Source organism: Crocuta crocuta, unplaced genomic scaffold (genome assembly GCF_008692635.1).
Source record: "Crocuta crocuta isolate KB4526 unplaced genomic scaffold, BGI_CrCroc_1.0 scaffold52, whole genome shotgun sequence".
Classification (NCBI taxonomy): Eukaryota; Metazoa; Chordata; class Mammalia; order Carnivora; family Hyaenidae; genus Crocuta; species Crocuta crocuta.
Window position 1 is genome coordinate 1,715,810 of NW_027528617.1, and position 20,513 is coordinate 1,736,322.

A 20,513-nucleotide genomic window follows, 5' to 3' on the forward strand; every position below is an offset into this window, starting at 1 on the left:
GATTTCATTCCTCTTTGAAGATTTTCAGAAGCATAACTCCCAGCATCTCCCTGGAGCTCTCAGGAAGTATTATCTCTCCCTGCTCAGTTTCCATATAACCCTGAACCAAACAGATGAGGTCTGGGGTTTGACTATGTCTAGTTTGGTCAGAAAATCGGGGAGTCAGAGTCATGCAACAGCCCAATCATTATACTAGAGTTAAGTAGAAGGCACAGAAAAGTGAGACAGTTACAACAGTCAACACCTTGGGCTTCTACTAAAGTTAGGTGTGTATCTATATATAATTGGAATAGAACAGTGTTCTGCCATCTAACACAAGTGCAGTGCAACAGTTACTTCTCTTGGTTTCGACAGTGTACCAGTTAGCTTTAGGTTTTGCTTCAGCAATGAAGTCACACTGATAGTCTATAATGAGATACTTAGTATCACTGAACTTTATTTTATTATTCAGTTACACCATCACAGTAAGCCTGGAGGGAGAAACATATATTAATCAGAGACAGATTCTTCATTCAGGGGAGAGAGTGATGGTTGTGGGGAGAGAGCACACAGTACTTGAAGCATGAGTCCTAATGTCAGAACACAGTGCTATTCAGAGGCTCAACACATTTCTGTTTTTGTTTGAGAAATGGTGAAAATAGAAGAATGGGGACACTAGATGCTTAGAGAATTAAGGGTATTTTGTTTGTTCTGCATATGTTCCATAAATTATTAGGTCTGTGAAATGACAATACCAAGTTCTCTGTTTTTTAATAATGATATTTTAATGGGTAATAAAACTGCTTTGCATCTGTTAGCAAATAAAAATTGTACTAGGAAAAATGGGACCTATGATTTCACTGCTCTTTTTATTCTTTATAATAATAAATTATATCATTATAATATAGCATTCATTCCCTTTTATGAAACCCATCTGCCCCTCCACACATACGTACATACATAATACTCACAAAACATTCTAACCTGTCTTAACTCCAGGATTCTTCTCATCTTTTAAAGAATCCTTTCTGTCCAAGGATCCATTAAAAACCCTTAATGTGACTTTTGGTCTCTGTGGGGGCATGAAGTCCTTTCCTCCATCATTTTAAGCAGCTATAACACTAACTACATTCTAAGTGAAAGTCTTATAATCTGGCACCTCCAGTAGTGAAGAAGTTTGAGCGCCTCTGCCCTATACCGATTTTCATACTATAATAGAGGACAGAAACATAGTTAATAGAGTATGGACATGTTCTTGGAGCAGATATAGCAAAGGCGATTCTTATTTGATTACATGTAAATTTCACATAGGAGAAGAAGAGAATGATTAAAATTTATATGGGCATAGAAAGAATAAAAAGCACCTAGCTTTGTATAAACATGGGATTCCACAGTCCAGAGATAACCACTCTTAGCATATTGGCATATATCTTTTCAGATTTACATTGTTTTGCCTATGTGTTAGAAAATTGGAGACACACTGTTATATATTATTTAACACATCAGTATTTTAACATACTTTCCTGATACAGTAAAAACAATGAGATGAGTTTTAAAATTTAATTGCATTCTGTTCTAGGTAGTAAATACAATAAATAATTTATTATTACTGGTTGAGTAAATATTAGTGTCAGTAGAAAAACATTGGTTTGACACTTTTAAACTCATAACTAAGTTTGAAAATACGGGAAATATTTTTATGGAAATGTTTTTATGCTACTATATTGGCTCAGTTTTAGTATTAATTGTGATTTTTAAAGTTTTCCTATTTTTCTTCCCAGATCCAAGTATTTTAGAACATGCTCAAGAGGTGAGCACTTAACTATAGAGGTAAGTAGAGTCGTGAATCTGATTGAATAAAAATACCATTAGGAAGGCAGGAGGGACATTTTTCTTTTCATAAAGGGCCCTAAACTTAGTATGGACTTGTTATATTTCAATATCACTGATGCCAATGAAGAGGAAAAGAATTGGTGTGGGGAGGGGAGTGGTGAATAAAGAGAAGTTTGCAGAAGATTAAGGTCCTATTCTTCTAATAGAATTGCTGTTTCTAATAAGTAGTGTTTTTGTTTTTTTGTCTTTTTTTTCACTTGGCATAATTCAAAGAGAGGGTACTCTGGTAGTAGTTACATGGCTCAGTAGGTGGTGATTCTAGAGATAGATGGTTGGCCTGCCCCTCGCCCCCCTTCGTGGAGAGGTGTAGTAGGATCAAAGCAGAAAGCAGACTTTAAGCAACTACACAGGATGAATCACTGATTTGCTTATTCTTTGTGTGTAAAATATAATAATAGAATGTACTGAGGCCCTACTATGTACCACCTACTCCACCATACAGTTTATAAATTTCATCACTCGTTATTCTAAATGCAGTTCTGTTGAATGAGTGGCAGTCATCCCATTTTATGGATGAGAATTAGAGGCTTAGACAGGTGAAGAAATTGGACTTTGTTACCCAGCCTATAAATGGCAAAACCTAAATCCATTCCCAAACTGCCGAGCTTCAGAGCTTGAACACTGTACTTCACTGCCTTCTATATTAAATAAGGAAGCAAGTAAATCAGAAATTAGTTTTTTAAAAAAATCACAAACCGAAAAAAAAAGAAATTCAAGATAATAATTTTAAACAGTTTAAGTCACTTCTTTAAATTCTTGTCTTTCTAAACCTTTTAAATGCATTGTTTTCTTGATCTTTAATAAACAGTGTTAACAATAAAACTTTTTTCTTTTGGTGGTTATCAAATTATTTATATTTAAAATACAAATATTTTAGTAATATAATTTAGTAGTAAATACTTTCATTTAGTCATTAGACATAATACTGTTCATCACATCATCATCAAATTGTTTACCTTTCTATCTGTAGAAAGACACTGTATTTGGGAGCACCAACTACCATTTGGTAGATTTTCAGTAAACAGTTAATGAATAGATGAATAAATATAAACATTATAAGACAAATCCTTATTTGGGCATCTTTTAAGTCCCTATTTCTTGAGTAAATTCTCCTTCTTATGACTAGTTTTTTTTTTTTTAAATTCAAGGAGAAAATTCTGGTAGTGTGGGTTTAAAACACCCATATAAAATAATTCAGGTGAAAAATAGTTTATAAGTTTTAAAAAGTTTCTGATTTATGAAGGAAATTGCTATAATTCTTTTTTCATATAAAATCATAAATAACAGTATATACTTATTTTGGCTATCTTGTAGGACTGTTGAGTGAACAGTGTATAAGGGACATATGACTCAAAGATCTTAAAAGTATAAAGGTGTATTATTTTTGAAGTGAAAAAGTGACCATTTTTTTGAGATATATACCTGAGACAAATATCCCTCCCTAACAGTTGCTTTCTTGTTCTTTCAGTTTGAGAATCTAGTAGAAAGTGATGAAGTAAGTATTTCTACAGTACAAAACCAGTATTTGTTCTCCTGAATCATCATGTTAGTCTTAGCTTTTATTTTAAAATTTTTATTTTATTGTCTTTTAGGATTTTTGATTTTTGGTTTTTATTTTTACTTCTTAGTCCCTAATTATGTCCTTTTACTAATTTATATTATCATATCATTGATATGATATCATTCAGAGTTTTCTCATATATAACATATAATGCTATTATGTGGTATTATTATATATACTTTTATATGTTGGTTTCATGTATTTTAAATATATAAACATATATCATATTTTAAAGCATGCTATAGAACTTAAGGAACTTTTAAAAGGATATTTCTAACCTCTTGCCATTAGGTAGGTAAAATTTCTCAACAACCCAAGATAGATCCATTCTTTAACCATAGTTTTCATAGATTTCTGAGGGTAGAATTTATACATGCCCATTCTATAATCACTTTCTGACTTTAGCCATTTTGCATTTCGTCTCATCTAAAACTTAAATTTAAGAGGCATTCCAAGTGTAGAAGTGTGAAAATATGAAAAAAAAAATACAGTGTAGAATTGGTGAACTGTGGTGTATATTTCTTATGCACTGGTTATAGTTAGAAGAGTTTTAGTTTGTGAGCTAAACTTAAGTTTCACTAAACTAATTGTATGAGTTTGTGCAAGTTACTAAACCCCCCTTGGGCAAACTTTACACAACTCTAAAATGAGTTCTACTACAAGAACTCTGTGAGCTGACCTTTTATCACTTTTTGTTTCTAAGGAAAGAGGAAAATGTATCAAACTAAATTTAAATTATTTTTTAGCCCAACATTTCCCAGCGTGTATGGAATACTCAGAATGTAAATTAATATGGTAAAGATTCCGAGACAGACTGTTAAAGAAGCTGTTAGAGAACTGTTAAGAAAATTATTTAAACCAATTCAACTCACCATTTCCCAAATTAATTGGGTATAATTCCTTTTCTCAGAAAATGATACGTATTTATTATCATCCGATAGAACACATTTGGGAAACTAGCATAGCCTTTTGTTTCCTAGTAAAATTTCTCCCAAATATTTTTATGTTTCATAGAACCTAGTTTCTTTCCCATTTCAAGTCATTTTAATTCCATGTTATTTTTTTAAAACAAGTGTAAGCAAACACTTAATGTTTTTAAAGTTTCTAAAGTTTAAGTGCTAAATGTAAGAGTCCTTTCAACCTTTATTGTATCATACTGCTTTTTAAAAGAATGTGGTTCCATGTGTTTTCCTAAGGTGCTTTTTGTTTGGTTGAGTTTTTGTTTGCTTTTGTTTTACTAACTGGTCTTTTCCTCTCCTGCATCATATTTTGTGTTTGGTTTAGTTGAACATCACCCTGTTTTGTGCTGCTGTTTCCTATCAGTTGGAGTTTTATTCCTGTTGTCAGTTGGCCATATATTTTAACTATCACATGTGAATACCTTAAGTGTATAAGAAAGATGCATAAATTCAAATCAGCCTTGTAAGTAATAATGGTTTACTTTGAAGGGAAAAAAAACTATAGGCAGTTTCATAACCATGTGATAAAAACCCCAAAAACAATAGATTCTCATCATTTGTGGTAGTTATACCCTATAAAGTTGCCATAAATGCTGAATTATTGAATACCAACTGGAACATTACTCTTAGGGAAAATAGAGAGTTAGATTCCTGTAAGCTTCTAGTCACAACATTTTCATCACCCAATCAGTAAATTACCTTGTTTTAGGTTTCTGCTTTACACCTTATTTTAATCTATATTATTGATTCATTAACTTTGAACTCATGGCCAATAGCAGTGTAAATCATGTCTGAACAGAAGCCTATCCAACACACACAGTTTTTCCACGGGGCTTGCCACAGCCTTCATGTGACTAGGAAGATCAGATAGCACTTCAACCCTACACAGTGAAATCACCAACAATACACAAACATGCAAAAATATGGGACTCAATAGACTATAAAGAGGACAGTATGAGAACTGAAACTAGAAGGCAGAGCATCACTACGTTCTGTCTCTACTGGGAAGGTGCCTGTCTAGCAACTTGAAGTTTTTGCTGCCCTGTGAAAATCTGTTCATGATCATAAAAGTATAGGGATTATTAGTTTTGATGTTAAAATACATTTTAGGTTATAGTTAAATTTGCAAATATGAAAGCTACAAATAATGAAGGTCAACTGTAAATGAAGAGGGTATAGAAAGTATATTGTTTAGAAAAACATTAAGATGTCCAATAACTAGTTAATGTATAATTAAACTAGATATGCAGTTTTGCTTTTGAGAAATAGTAAAATTTTAAAGCTTTTTGTTTAAAACACTTTTAATAATAAAATTTGTTTACATGATAAAAATAGATAAGCAGGAAATATTTTGATTAAATAAAAATTGTATTGCATTGCCTTGCATAGAAATTCAACTAGTGAAATTTCTTTAATTGTTTAATTTTTATACAGGGGGAAAGCCCAGGAAGCAGTCATAGGTAAGGCTCTTTTTTTTTTTTTTTTTTTTTAATAAAATTTCTGTNTTTGCTCGCTTTGAGAGATTGGACAGTTTACATATTAGGACCTTAGTTTTCTCTTTCTATAAGATTGAGGCAAATAATAATGTCTCAAACTTGTTTTGAACATTAAGGAATTTAATGTACATAATTGCCTAGTGCTTACCTATTGAACCTGAGTCATGTATTTTTTAGTTTTTAAAAAACTATTTAATATTAATAAGTACATTTCCTTGAATTTTTAAAATATTATCCCTCTTTTTCTTCCTCGCGACATTCTAAAACTTGTTTTACTAATCAGGTTAACAAGAACCTTAATACCTCAGTTTATTTAAACAGCCTCTTTAGGTTCTTCTGAAATTACAGGAGCTACTTGAAAAAGAACCATCTGTCTTTAACTCAAGGGTTCTTATATCAAGAGAATACTTTCATATACTGTTTCATATTTCAAATGCATGTTCTTCATCTTTTTTTAGTTTAGCAAACATAGACAACTGTCATTGGCACTGTGCTAGGCAGTGGGATTAAAAAATCAAACATGATTCTCTCTATTAGAAGAAAGAATATCCTGGTCTAGGAAGTAGTTTGTGTACATGACTAATTTCAACATAAGGTGGGAAAGAGATTAATTAGCAGTTATAAAACATGCAGGGAAAATGTAAAGGAGAGACCCTTTGCCCAAAATGTGTGAGAAGAGGTGTGTTCAAGTAGACCACAAGTGTCTTTAAGAACATGCCACTTAGGTCGATCCTGGAAGTGTAGTTAGTGATAACTATCCCAAGGAAGAGAGCATTCCAGACAGAAGAAATTGCATGAACAAAGTAGGTTGGCAGAAAAGAGGTACAAGAGAATTTTGTGGAGGGATCGATCTGTTTGTATCTTGCTTTGTGTGGCAGTTATATGAGTATATACAATTGTCAAAACTCTTTTAAGTGAAATAACATTTATTTTATGTTATACCTAAAAAAAAAAAAACTTAAAAAAAAAAGCCACGGGCAGAAGTTAGGGCTAGAGGAACAGAAGTAGGAGATACCACCTTATACTGGTGGTTAAAACCATGATAATTATCAAGATCACCAACCCGAGATTGCGACCAGGAGGAAGTGGGGTGGTTGGAGTGTGGAGAAAGAGCAATGGTCTGAGAACTACAGTCAGACGCTAGAAGAAGAGTCTGAAGACAACCAAGGCTCAGTGGGCAAAAAACAGTTAAAAGAACATGGTAGACATAATCTGTCTTCATCTCATTTCCCTCATGTGTATCATCTCTATCTCTACCTGATAATATTGGTGTAAGGATTAAAATTAGTTAATATATATAAAGCACATTGAAGAGGGCCTGACACAAATTAAGTGCTAGATGTGCTATCAGTGTACATTTAGTTTCATGAATTTTAGCTGAAATGGGAAGGAGGGAACAGTAGCTAGAAATAAATATAGGTCAAATGAAGGTTTTTCCTTTTTCTTTTCTTCTTTTTTTTTTTTTCTTCTTTCCCTCTTCCCTTCACATGGAAGAGAGGTAAAAACAGCTAAAGAGTAGAGTGAAGCTGAAAGAGAAGTGCTAATTAATAGGGCAATGTCCCAGGGAATGCCCTGGGGATGGGGGAGGGAGGATGGCATCAGTGTTGAGTGAATCAAGAGTAGAAGTATAGCAGATGACTTTGAACAAGTTAAGGAATGCCACCTCTTCAGAGGATTGAGGGAAGAATAGAGAGGATAGGCTTAAGTAAGAGGTGGAGGGGCAAGAAGCTGAAGGAATTGCTGGTTGATATCCCCAGATTTCAGAGTGGGGTGAAATTAACTTCTGAGAGAAGAGAGTTTGAATGAAGAACTTAAGGAGTACTTGAAGATTTGAAGTAGTTAGCTTAGGATGTGAGAGGTAGTTGCTCATGTCTAAGAAAAGAGTTATTGCTAGAGGCTGAGAGCCAGTTGGGTGTTAAGTTTTCTCTAGCAGCTCTTAGGAGAAAGGGCTAATCATGGAAATGACCCAAGGTCAGAAAGTAAGCTGGGTGAATAAGGTATTATGATAGGAATGCATGAAGGTAAGTATGTTGGTAAGAAAGTACTTTAGATTTGCCATGGTGTCCACTTTGGTTGTATGTGAAGTGTAGCTGGGTAATCAGGATAGGTAGACTGGGAGAAAAGGGAAGGATTGAGGGCCAGATTGACTGACTGATTGGCCAGAATAAATAGGAGGGTAGTGGGTATGAGAGTTACGAGTCCCAGAATGGTAAGAGAGCTGTCAAAGCATAGCTCTATGCTTTATGGTGAAATCTTGGGATATGGTCAGATGGCTGAAGCAGAACCAAAGTGAAGGTAAATGGAGTCCACATTTCTTAATAGTGGTTGTGGTGCTAAAAAATACTCTGATAATATATCATGCTATTCAACATATATATCAAATTTTAGCAAGTGTTAGAATGCATGCTTTTTTACTCTTACCAATTGAAATTATAGCATCAAATTGCTTTAATACATATTTTACAGTAAAATTTTAGTATTTCTCTGGTTTATGAGTTTTTTATTTGGACTTGGACTTATCAGAAGTATTTTTTCTTTTCTTTCTTTTTCTCTCTCATTTTTCTCTGTAGGCCTCTTACTGAGGAAGAAATTGTTAACCTAAGAGAAAGGCATTATGATTCTATTGCTGAAAAACAGAAAGATCTTGATATGAAAATTCAAAAAGAGGTAAATAGTCTTTTATGTTGCTGAAGTGTATGTTCTCATAAAGCCTTGGTTTATAGTATGGAGAAAGTTGCCATTAATATAGTGCGTAGGAACAGTCACTGGACCTATATTTAGATATTATACAGATGAAAATTATTTAAAAGTAAAAGAAGAACAAAAAGTAAAAGAGTAGTGTTCCAGTCTATTATAGTTTCTTTTATTTTGATTTAATTGATAAGAAATCATATGCTGCCAAAAATGAAGATAATACATTCTTCTAAAAAATAACATTTTAATTCACAAGTAGAGACTCTGACAAGGTACTTGTATTTTTGTGTTTAAAATAAACTTTTAAAAACTACTCTATTTCACGATAAGTATGTTTTAAGTCTTTTTGTTTGTCAAGGATTTATTTATGCTTAGTAAGTAAACCATAAACTATAATCCTAAATGTTATATTTATTTTAATGTGTTTATGGAAATGACCTATAATTATAGTTTTGCTAATCAGTAAGTAGATTAGTCACATTGTATTATACATTTAAGAACAGCCTGTTTAGTACCAATTACTTGATTTCAACAGCATTAATTTAAGCTATGCAAATAGATGTTAATATTAAGCTAAAGAAAAAATTGTTGAAATTTGATTTTTAAATTTGTTTTGACATGCAATGGATTATCACTAAATCAGTTTGTATGCTATTAGGAATAGCAAGAATTTAAATTTGGAAGTAATTTCTGAATAGCTTGGTAGTAATAAAATTCAGGACACATGTGCATCAATGAGACATGAACTTTGTGAAAGCTTACTTCACTTTGATAGACGGTGATATGATTGGCCTTAGTTTAAAGACTTTAGGCTTATGAGAGCCAAAACCATTAAACTAGTCAGAGTGATAGGCATTGGAACAATTGTTGAGCATGAAGATCACTATATATTCTAAAGAAACAATTTTGTATTTGTGCAAATTAAATGCTACTACTTCATAATTCAGCTTCTAAAGAGTTCTGTAATATCTCTGATATCATTTGAATTATTTTGTAATAGGAGAAATTGAAATGAGAAATCACAAAAATTTCAATTCTGTTATGCTTTGTAGAGGTCATTTATTTTTTTAATAATTTATTTTTAATTTTACAAACAAACACTTTATTTTTAGAGCAGTCAGACAGGTTCTGGTTTTTGTTAATCCTTATTGTTTTGTTCATGTACAGTTAGCCTTACAAGAAGAGAAGTTAAGACTAGAAGAAGAAGCTTTATACGCTGCACAGCGTGAAGCAGCCAGGGCAGCAAAGCAGCGAAAGCTCTTGGAGGTGAGGGGGAAAGACCCCAACATATAGTAGGGCTGCTCATCTCCTGATTTTCTCCGACAAATCTCAGTTGAGACTTCTTCTCCCCCTAGAATCAAGGGCTTATTGTTTAACAAATGTATTTATGCATATATTCTTAGGAATTTTCATTTTTATTTTTTATTTTCTGGTTTATTTATTTATTTTGAGAGAGAGTGCACAAGCAGGGGAGGGGCAGAGAGAGAGAGACAGAGAGAGAGAGGCAGAATCCCCAGCAGGCTCTGCACTGTCAGCACAGAAGGCCAATGTGGGGCTTCATCCCACAAACTGTGAGATCATGACCTGAACTGAAATCAAGAGTCAGATGCTTAACCGACTGAGCCACCCAGGCACCCTATTCTTAGGAATTTTAAAGGCAAATTAGTTTGTCTTTAACTAGAAATAGCATCCAATTTTATACTTGATGTTGAATGCTATTTAGCTTTAATTTAGCAAAAGCTAATTCTTGTTTATCCCAAAGATGAAATATAGTTTTCCAAAATCTGGTACTCTTTTAAAAAATAAATACACTCTTAGGTGGAAACATTGCAAAGCTACTCTTTAAATATAATTTCTGCATTTTTTAAGTTTATTTTTTTGAGTATTTTTTAAACAATTTCTTGAACTGCTAGAATTTCCTCTCCTTCTTTGAATCCGGTAAGCTAGGCAGTTTGCCTCATTTTCAGATACTGTATATTTCTCATCTTTATTCTTGTGTCTTTGGGTGATTGGGAGTTTGAGTCTTGAGAAATCTTTGGCATATTATCAGAGAAGGCAACATAATTAATTGTATCTCACCATGCTATATGCTAATATGGCATTACCATAAATGCCAGACCACTATTAATAACAGGTATTTATGGAGCCCTGGCTAAGTGTCAGAAACATGTCAGTTAATTTACATGTTTTATCTTGTTTAATCCTGACAAAAATCCTGGAGATAGGTAGCATCTTCAATCCTCATTTAATAGATGAGGAAACCAGGGGACTGAGATGTTAAGTAACCTGCTTGTCATCCTGTGGTTAATAAATGGTAGAGCCACAGTTCAAGCACAGCAGTGCTTGGTCAGTTATCCCACTTAGTATCTTCCTCTGTATTTTGCCTATGTGAACTCTGTACTGTAATATTAACTGAAGTAGTACAAAGATCATGTCACATACGAATTATTGTAGCAGAGAAACTGAAAAATCATGTGTCATATTGCCATGAATTTATATGTGACTTGTACCCTTTCTTTCTCTCTCTCTTTCTCTTCCTACTCCCCTCTCATTTTTTATTAAACTATTTCAGCAGATTAATTAGATTATATGGGAGAGTGGGGTTTTGTTTTTGTTTTTCAGTATGTTCTAACTCATGAAAAAGTTTAAAAATTAATTCACCTACTAGGAAATAAAGATGTTTTTCTGGCTATAATTTAGAAAACTCTTTTTATTGTAATAAAATTTCCACTGCTCACCTTTTAAAAACAAAAGCATTACATTCCATATGCAGCATCTCTTTGGGTTCTCTGAGTTTTCCAGAAACACACAACAGTCTGTACAACATACACTAGCACACAAAGATACACAGATGCATGCAAATCCATTTGATTTTCACAATAGCATTATGAGTATGCTAGGGCAGTATTATAGTTGTCTATACTTTACAGAAAACGGAAAGTAAAAGACATGCCAGGGACACACAGCTAATAACTGTCAGAACCCTAACTCTTTTTTTCCACCAAAGTTTATCTATTTTTGAGAAAGAGAGAGAGAGAGAGAGAGAGAGAGAGAGAATCCCAAGCAGGCTCCATGCTGTCAGTGCAGAGCCGAATGCAGAGCTCGATCTCATAAATCCTGACATCATGACCTGAGCCAAAATCAAGAGTTCAGACGGTTAACCTAGACTGAGCTGTCCAAGCACCACTTGTTTTGTTAAGTTTATCAAGAGCCCTAACTCTTCACAGGTTTTCTAAATCCTTTGTTTTTATTATTTCTGAGTCAGCTCAACCAGGTCTTCTAGATCTTTTGTTTTATTGCTATTTATTTCAGCCAGAATAGAACCTCATCTACTGTTTTAACTATTTTTTTCTTACTCCTCATCCTTCCAGTTATTGTAAGTTCTTAGGTATACCAACATATTGGTATATGTTGGGTACACCAATATATATCTGTTTTAAAAGTTATTTTTAATAACACTGTAAATATTCTGATCCCTCAAGGATTATACAAGGATAGAAATTCTATCCATAAATAAGAGGATATAGAAATGAACAGTGATACATTAAAAAAAAAAACTTCAATGGAATAACTTTTTAAGTTTTTTTTTTAGGAACTAGGAAAAAAGTACGTTTTGGTGTTACTTGAATGATTTTTTAAAATGTAATTTTACAACAGAGTGATTTTGTATTGCATTATGTTTCCAAAGCAAGAAAGGCAGAGAGTTGTACAGCGATACCATCCTTCAAACAACGGAGAATATCAAAGGTAAATGGGGGAATATAATACTTCCCTTTGTAGTAGGAAATGTGATTCCCAAAGCGAGCACAGTTAATCTCTCGATGTGTGTATATATACCATATTTATGTGTTCCTTAAAAAATAGAGACACTACTTCGTACGAATACTGAGAACATTTGCTTTCTTTACATTGGAAAGTGCTCATTATTTATTTAAATTGATTTCATTGAGTTTTTAAGAACAGTCATATCTTTCATATAGAAAACAGTGCAGTAATCAAATGCCTTTGGATAAATTGCTTATGCCATGCTTGTTTGGGTTTTCCTTAGCACCCTCTTTTTCTTGTAACACAGTTTGTGTATGATCAATATTTAGAAGACACATTCCAAAGTCGTATTTTCCACTCATCATAGAACCTTGTTCATGCTTCATTATTGTAAATTATAAAACTGGGCTTATCACTAAGCTTTGACTTCAAGATTAACCAAAATCTCATTATTTTCAGTTTATTGCTAGCATTCAGAAAATTCAAACCGACTTTCATTAGGTTAATTTTAATTGTGTAGTAATTATAAATTTGTGTGGGATAGATCTTCAAACTAAAATGCCATCATTAACTTAAGTATACATTGTGTTATATCTACTATGAATATATTAAAAAAATTCTTTTACTTTTATTACAGTTCAGGACCAGAAGATGACTTTGAATCTTGTTTAAGAAATGTAAAGTCACAGTATGAAGCCTTTCGAAGCAGTAGTAAGTCTTTTAAAATATATGCATACATTTTAATTTTACTTTATGCCACAATAAACAGATAAATAGAGATCCTTGCTATGTTTCTATAGAAGAACTACCTGCCCTTTAAAATTGTATTTCCCACAAATCAAAAGCTATATGAGATACCACCTCATGCTGGTCAGAGTGGCTAAAATGAACAAATCAGTAGACTACAGATGCTGGCGAGTATGTAGAGAAACAGGCACCCTCCTACACTGTTAGTGGGAATGTAAACTGGTGCAGCCCCTCTGGAAAACAGTGTGGAGGTTCTTCAAAAAGTTAACAGTAGAACTCCCCTATGACTCAGCAATAGCACTGCTAGGAATTTACCCAAGGGATACAGGAGTGCTGATGCATAGGGGCACATGTACCCCAATGATCATAGCAGCACTTTCAACAATAGCCAAATCATGGAAAGAGCCTAAATGTCCATCAACGGACAAATGGATCAAGAAATGTGGTTTATCTATACAATGGAATACTTACATGGCAATGAGAAGGAATGAAATCTGGCCATTTGTAGCAATGTGGATGGAACTCGAGGGTGTTAGGCTGAGTGAAATAAGTCAGGCAGAGAAAGACAGATACCATATACTTTCACTTATAGGAGGATTAGGAGAAACTTAACAGGGGACCGTGGGGGAGGAGACGGGGAAAAATAGTTGGGGAGAGGGAGGGAGGCAAACCATGAGAGACTCTTAAATACTGAGAACAAACTGAAGGTTGATGGGGGGTGGGGGAGAGGGGAAAATGGGTGATGGGCATGGAGGAGGGCACTTGTCAGAATGAGCACTAGGTGTTACATGGAAACCAACTTGACAATAAACTATAAAAAAAAAAGCCTTGAAAAATAAATAAATAAAATAAAATAAAATTGTATTTCCCAGATACATCAATTAACTAGTCCTGAATTATACAATTTTATCTTTCCTTTTCAAAAGGGAATTGGAGCAAAGAAAAATCTCAGGGTATAGCTGCAGTCTGGATGGAGAGTCAAACACTTGTTTTTCCCTATCTACTGTGGTCCTACCTCTCCCTCTCCCAGAAAAAAGGGAAGGTAGTTACAAAAGTATACTTATCTTACTTATTACAAATTGACTTATAAGAATTAAAATGTTTTTCTCCAAGTTTCAAAAATTGGAACTCCAAAAGCAGTTCCTGTTGAAAACATGGACTGCTTTTCATTTTTATTTGTTCATTTATTTTTTTTGTTCCTCTTTGTAATTAACTAGTACAATATTACCCAGAGTCCATTGTATTGGAAACATTTATAATTCATTTAAATTTGCATGTTTATCATGCTACATGGTAAAAAAAATAGAAAAAGAAAAAGAAAGGGAAAAAAACATTATATTGTTCCTAGTAGAAACTTACCAATGTGATGATTTCAATAATTGTTGATGATGCTAAAAGGAGTAATAATACTTGGAGAAACATAATATTACAACGTAAATGGTGATAAAAGAGTACAAATGACTACCTTATATTTGGTGTATATTCTAGGACTCTCATCAGATGCCACAGTTTTGACACCAAATACAGAAAGCAGTTGTGATTTAATGACCAAAACTAAATCAACTAGTGGAAATGATGACAGCACTTCTCTAGATCTAGAGTGGGAAGATGAAGAAGGTATTTTATATTCACAATTTTACCTGAAAATTCTAATCTGTGTTAATTTATAGAAATCTGCTTGGTATTTTGCTTTAAACTGAAAGGAGTGCAAGGCCTTGGAAAATCAATATGAAAATTTCTTAGTCTCTTACTATATTAGTGATTATCATTTGTTGATAAATGGTTTAGAAAGTTGCTTAATTCTTAGTGTTTCTTGAGCTTTAGAAAATAAATGTTAATGAACTGTATTAGATTACTCAGTAAGAAGAATTACTGCCCCCTTGTGGTCTACCTAAACCCAAAATTTTATTATCTTTTGGCTCATTATAAATGTTAGGAGTTTTTTTTGTGTGTAGTACAAAAGCTATAACCTGGACATGGGTTTGGATTTTAGCTGGTATGTTTTCCTAGCTTTAGTACTTTCGAGAGATTTCTTAATCCCTATAGAGCTTCAGTTTGTTCATTATAAAAAGTGAATAATAAACCTACCTTAAAGGATGACTATTCACCGTTGTATACTCAAGGCCTAAACTGCCTGGCACAAAAATAAAGAATGAAATGAAATGAAATAAATGAAATGAGGCACATAATAAACAGTCAGTAAATATTTGAACATGGGAACCTATGAATGTTGTGAGGATGAAATAAAATGTGTATAAAATAGTACAGGGTGTAGCACATAGTAAGTACTCAAAATTGTAGTTAAAATGTGGGAGTTTTTAAAAGGCTATTTCACTGAATAAAGCTCAAGTTTCCATTTTCATTTTCATTTTAGGAACTAGGTAATCCACAAAAAGGAAGAACCAATTTTAGAATGTAGGACTTTAAGAAAAATAGTAAGCATTAAGTATTGTATAGAATTTTGAGATGGAATGGACCTTAGTCCTCTAGTTAAGCCGTTTATTTCTTTTAACAAGAAACAAAGATACAAGGGACTTGAATAACTTTACCGAAGATTGCTTTAACTTACCTAAGTCTTCTCAGCTAAACACTTTCCACAGTCCTGTACTTCTGTTATTTTGTTTCTGGGTCCCAAGCAGCAGACTTTAAATTTATTTTTGTTGCAGCATCTTTTTAAGTTTGATCTAAAGCTTAAAGTCTTTCAATTCCAGATTCTGTCTTCCATGCTGTATGCTAATCAGATGTGTAGATAACATGACTTTTGAGGTTATTATTGTAGTCATTAACACACTTATTAACTAGACCAGGTAGGAAAGAGAGCCCATTAAAAACCTTTCCTTTTAACAAGGCCTCCATAGGACTGACTCTTGAGGTTAATTAACAAATCAAATCTGATTTGTTATAAAATAAATAACAAATAAAAACTATATTACTAACTGGCCTTTTGACACAGCTTTTTAAATTTTCACTGAGATTTGTAATAACTCTATCCAAATAATAGGAATGAATCGCATGCTTCCGATGAGAGAACGTTCCAAAACAGAGGAAGACATTCTCCGAGCAGCACTTAAGTACAGCAGCAAGAAGACAGGAAGTAATCCTACATCAGCCTCTGATGATTCCAATGGGCTGGAGTGGGAGAATGATTTTGTTAGTGCCGAAGTGGATGATAATGGCAATTCTGAGTATTCCGGATTTGTAAATCCTGTGTTAGAACTGTCTGATACTGGCATAAAATCTGATGCAGATCAACAGAAACGATAAGGCAAAATTGTGTGACCCTGTTTATCAGTTGTGACCAAATTTTAAAAACCAAGTAGAATGTATAAATGGTTGTGCTGAGCCTTTTTGTAAGAGGGAGATAGGAAACCATATTGTAAATGCTTATTAAAAGGAATAGAAATGATAGGCTATCTCTGAGTTGCTTCAGAATTAAGTGCAATTTCATCATCTGCCTTCTGCTTTTCAAAAACAATTTAATGGTTCTGTCATGTTATTAAATTTATTTTAAATCATCTTTATATCATTCCTATTTACCATTTGTAGGTTTTCACTTAAAAAAACAGTTTTATCTTTACTTTCAATGCTTTCGCAAGCCTATTTCAGTAGCTCTCTGTGAAAATATTAAGGCATTTTATGTTAATTCTCAGCAGATGTGAAGGGAGCAGGAGGAGGGACTGCCAGATCAGATTTATAATAGAGTTCCCGTTTCCAGCGTTATTTACTCCTACGGCTTATTTAAATTTTATTATCTAATAGTAAGCACAATTGAGTAGATGACCCTAAAGAAATGCTGAAGTATCCATTTCTCTCTACACTTACTGCGTATCCTACTATAATAATGTCCATTCAGTCTGAACAAAGGATAATATGTTACAATAAGCTTTCAGAGTTTGGACACTTGAAGCTGGTAATCAAAAGTAATATTGAAGAAAAAACATGTAATTAGGTTTTTCTCTTCCTTTTACATGCTGCCAGTATAAATGAATATTGACTTTAAGTTAATTGATATATTAAATTTTTAAGTGTCATTTTTTTAAAAATTCTATATTTCCAATGAATGATCTTAGAAAGATTTTACACAGGACATATTCTCTGTGCATGATTTATTAAGAAAGGAAAACCTAAAAAGGCAATACGGGTATTTCAAAGTAAAATCCTTTCCAGTGTGAAAGGATCCATTGATATTATTAAGCTTTCCTTTGCCTTGTAATACAAGGTGCTTTAAGGGGATGGAACTAATAAGCATATCAGTATATATAAATGCATTTTGTTTTATGCATTGAGCTCTTTTTTCCCCTAAAGTTTATGTATCAATTTGAAAGGCCAACGATAATAAGCACTCCCTAATTGCTTGTCTTAATTTTGCTGAGGATTGAGTATGATTTTAGGAAGCATACTGTTTTCTGATTTTTCCTTGGTGTGTTTTTTTTTTTTTCCTTGCAGCAATGACAGTGCATGTTCTCAAAAATATAGGAAGGTCCAGTTATAAATAGTAACTTAAAGTTCTGGCTGTACCTAAAACAAAATCATGTGGCCCTTTCAATATTTGAACTGCTAGGCAATGACATCTATAGTTTCATCTTTTTTTAATCTCATAGAAATAAATATGACACTTTAAATATGTAAATATATTAGGTAATGCTGTTATTTATGACTGTCTTAACAATTTAAGTTGTAGCTTTGTCACTGGAAATATTTTAAAGGTAATCTATATTCACATTGCCTGTGTTATGCTTTTTACAGTTTGTATACATCAGATGTATATTTTTGGTTTGGCATAAGCTACTATTGTAATTTTTCTTGGCATTTTGTTCATAAAAATTTTTTGAAGGAATGGTAACTTCTCAAGGATTGTGAATAAACACATTTTTACATTTAAAAATAATAAATTATTTGATTATTACTAGTTTTGCTCTATAAAAATACATAATTATGACTCCTGGGGTATAATTATTTTATTAAATCTCCTATGAAGATAAAAAGGAGTGAATTAGGAAAGCAGGATAGAACTAAACTTGAAAATGTTTGTTTTAGCTGCTAAGAAAAGGATATAAATTTTCTTGTTTTATACATTTACTAAAAAACACTAGAAACAGCATTTATTCAAAAATTTTTAATGTTTTATTTATTTCTGAGAGAGAGAGAAAGACAGCATGAACAGGGGAGGGTCAGAGAGAGAGGGAGACACAGAATCTGAAGCAGGCTCCAGGCTCTGAGCTAGCTGTCAGCACATAGCCCAGTGCAGAGCTTGAACCCACGAACCGTGAGATCATGACCTGAGCCGAAGTCGGACACTTAACCGACTGAGCCACCCAGGTGCCCCAACATTTATTTATTCAGCAGATATTAGAGAGTCTACTGTGTCTGATAGGGCATTAGGGATATAGTGGTAAAAAGACATGCAATCTCCAAGCTCTTTTGCCTACATTCTGATGAGAGAGACAAGACAGTAACAAGTAAACATATAAACAAGAAAACCACAGATCACAATTAGGAAATATACAAGATGATAGGATCCAGGATAGAGAGTCTTCTCTGAGGAGATGACATTTGAGCTGAGACCTAATTGTTGAGCAGGAACCAGCCACGTAAAAAGCCTGGTGACATAGGTTATAAGCATAAGGAACAGCAAATATAAAGTTCATGAGGTGAAGGAGAAAGTTTGGTATGTTCTGAGAGTGAAAAGACTGCTGGGACTGAAACATTGTAAAGTAGAGTCATAGGAGATGATATTTGAGGGGTATTTAGGGCCAGATCATGTAAGGCCTTATAGGCTATGGTTAAGAGGTAATCTTATTTGATGTATAAAGCCACTGACTTTTTGTAAGCCAGAGTAGAGTGATCAGATTTGCATTTTTGAAAAATTCCTCTAGCTGCTGTATAGAGAATGCATTATAAGAGGGTAGGAGTATATGTGTGATACTTGCAATGGGACATGGTGTGACTTGGGCTGATAATGATGATACCAATACAGAGCTGATAAACTTTACAAGTAGAATTAAGAAGGTTTTCTAATGGGTGAGATATGGGGGCAAAAAAGGAGTGGAATCCAAGATAACTGTAGGATGATGCCTCAGCATGGTGAACGGTGAGCTTGCTCACTGCATATCTACATAGCAACACTCAACCCTAGTCCAGCCTAAGTCTTGACAAAGCCCTGTGATCCTCCCTGGAAGATGGCAGGTGTAGGCAGCCTTAGAGAAGTTGTGACAAAGCCATTTATCATCTCCTTCCCTATCTTGCAGAAAGCTGCCATGAGGCAATTTCTTATCCAACTCCCTGGTTCTAGTGAAGCATGGGATTTCCACCTCACCCCCATGCACAGATGTAGGTGAATAAAACTGCTTGGCTGGAGTTCATTAGAGTTGGCTCTTTAAACAACAGAGCGACCTCTATTTATGTGTCATAGAGCCTCTGTGGTCCAGTGTCCTACGGACATACATAGGTACCAGGGATGTGGGATACTGACTCCATGCTGATCTTCATTTTGCTGTCTGCGTAAGTAGTAAACTAAATCTATTTGATATTTGAGCTTCTTGTCTCCTTGCAGGCTAAATCTATGGAAGTGTGACAGCCAACCCAAGAGCTGCAACTTTGCTTGTCAGTAACTTTTTGGTTTCTAACTTAATGAATGTAGTGGCAGGAACAGATTTAGGAACATGGAGGAAATTAAGGGTTCTGTTCTAGAAAGTTAAATTGGAGGTGTTTATCAAAAGTTTGAATGAAGATCTCAAGGTGATAGCTTTTATGTCTGCAGCTCGGAGAAGAGGACAAGGTACAAGTTTAGGAGTCATTAGTAGGTAAATGTGTTGTTAAGTCATTACACTAGGTAAGATCACCTTGGGGAAGCATATAGGCGGGGAAGCATATAGGCAGAGAAGCCCAACTTGATATTTAGAGGTCAGGGTTAGAGAAACAGTCATAAGAAGCAAATGCAAGAAGAACAGAGGAAACCAAAGAATGTAGTGTCACAGGAACTACTGGTGGCCATGTGCCACCATGTGAAGTGAGGAACATGGAGAATTGGAGCCAACTGGCACTGAGAGGTGGAGGGTGGTGTCTTAATCCCTGGCCACAGCCTCTGCCTGAGGCCTACGGCATTCCTTCCTTACAGCAGCAGCCTAAAGAACAGTTGTTTCTTTTCCTCAGAAAGAGCTTCAAAAAAATTTCAAGCATTTTAAAAAATGTTTACAGACTGTGTGTTATATGGAAACCAACTTGACAATAAACTGTTTTTTTAAAAAGTATAAAAAAATAAAAAATTCTGTTTACAGAATTAAACTCAGACCTTTTTTTTGAGAGAGAATGTGGGGGAGGGGCAGAGGGAAAGGGAGAGGGAGAGAGAATTTTAAACAGGCTCCACGATCAGCACGGAGCCCGATGTCATAACTTGCATTGAAATCAAGATTCAGACAC

General features: G+C 34.0%; 1 protein-coding gene across 2 annotated transcripts in view; it reads left to right on the forward strand.

Annotated features, from left to right (window-relative positions):
- Positions 1-17,532, forward strand: part of AP1AR (adaptor related protein complex 1 associated regulatory protein) — a 36,747-nt gene extending 19,215 nt beyond the window's left edge. The window contains exons 2-10 of one of the 2 annotated variants that reach the window (XM_077755010.1): positions 1,761-1,809; positions 3,341-3,367; positions 5,827-5,852; positions 8,459-8,555; positions 9,750-9,848; positions 12,271-12,329; positions 12,985-13,058; positions 14,583-14,711; positions 16,096-17,532. In XM_077755010.1, coding sequence (XP_077611136.1) covers positions 1,761-1,809; positions 3,341-3,367; positions 5,827-5,852; positions 8,459-8,555; positions 9,750-9,848; positions 12,271-12,329; positions 12,985-13,058; positions 14,583-14,711; positions 16,096-16,358 — 823 coding nt within the window. In that variant the 3' untranslated portion in view covers positions 16,359-17,532. The remainder of the gene's footprint in view (positions 1-1,760; positions 1,810-3,340; positions 3,368-5,826; positions 5,853-8,458; positions 8,556-9,749; positions 9,849-12,270; positions 12,330-12,984; positions 13,059-14,582; positions 14,712-16,095) is intronic. The other variant, XM_077755011.1, reaches the window with a different exon arrangement.
- The last annotated feature ends 2,981 nt before the right edge of the window (positions 17,533-20,513 follow it).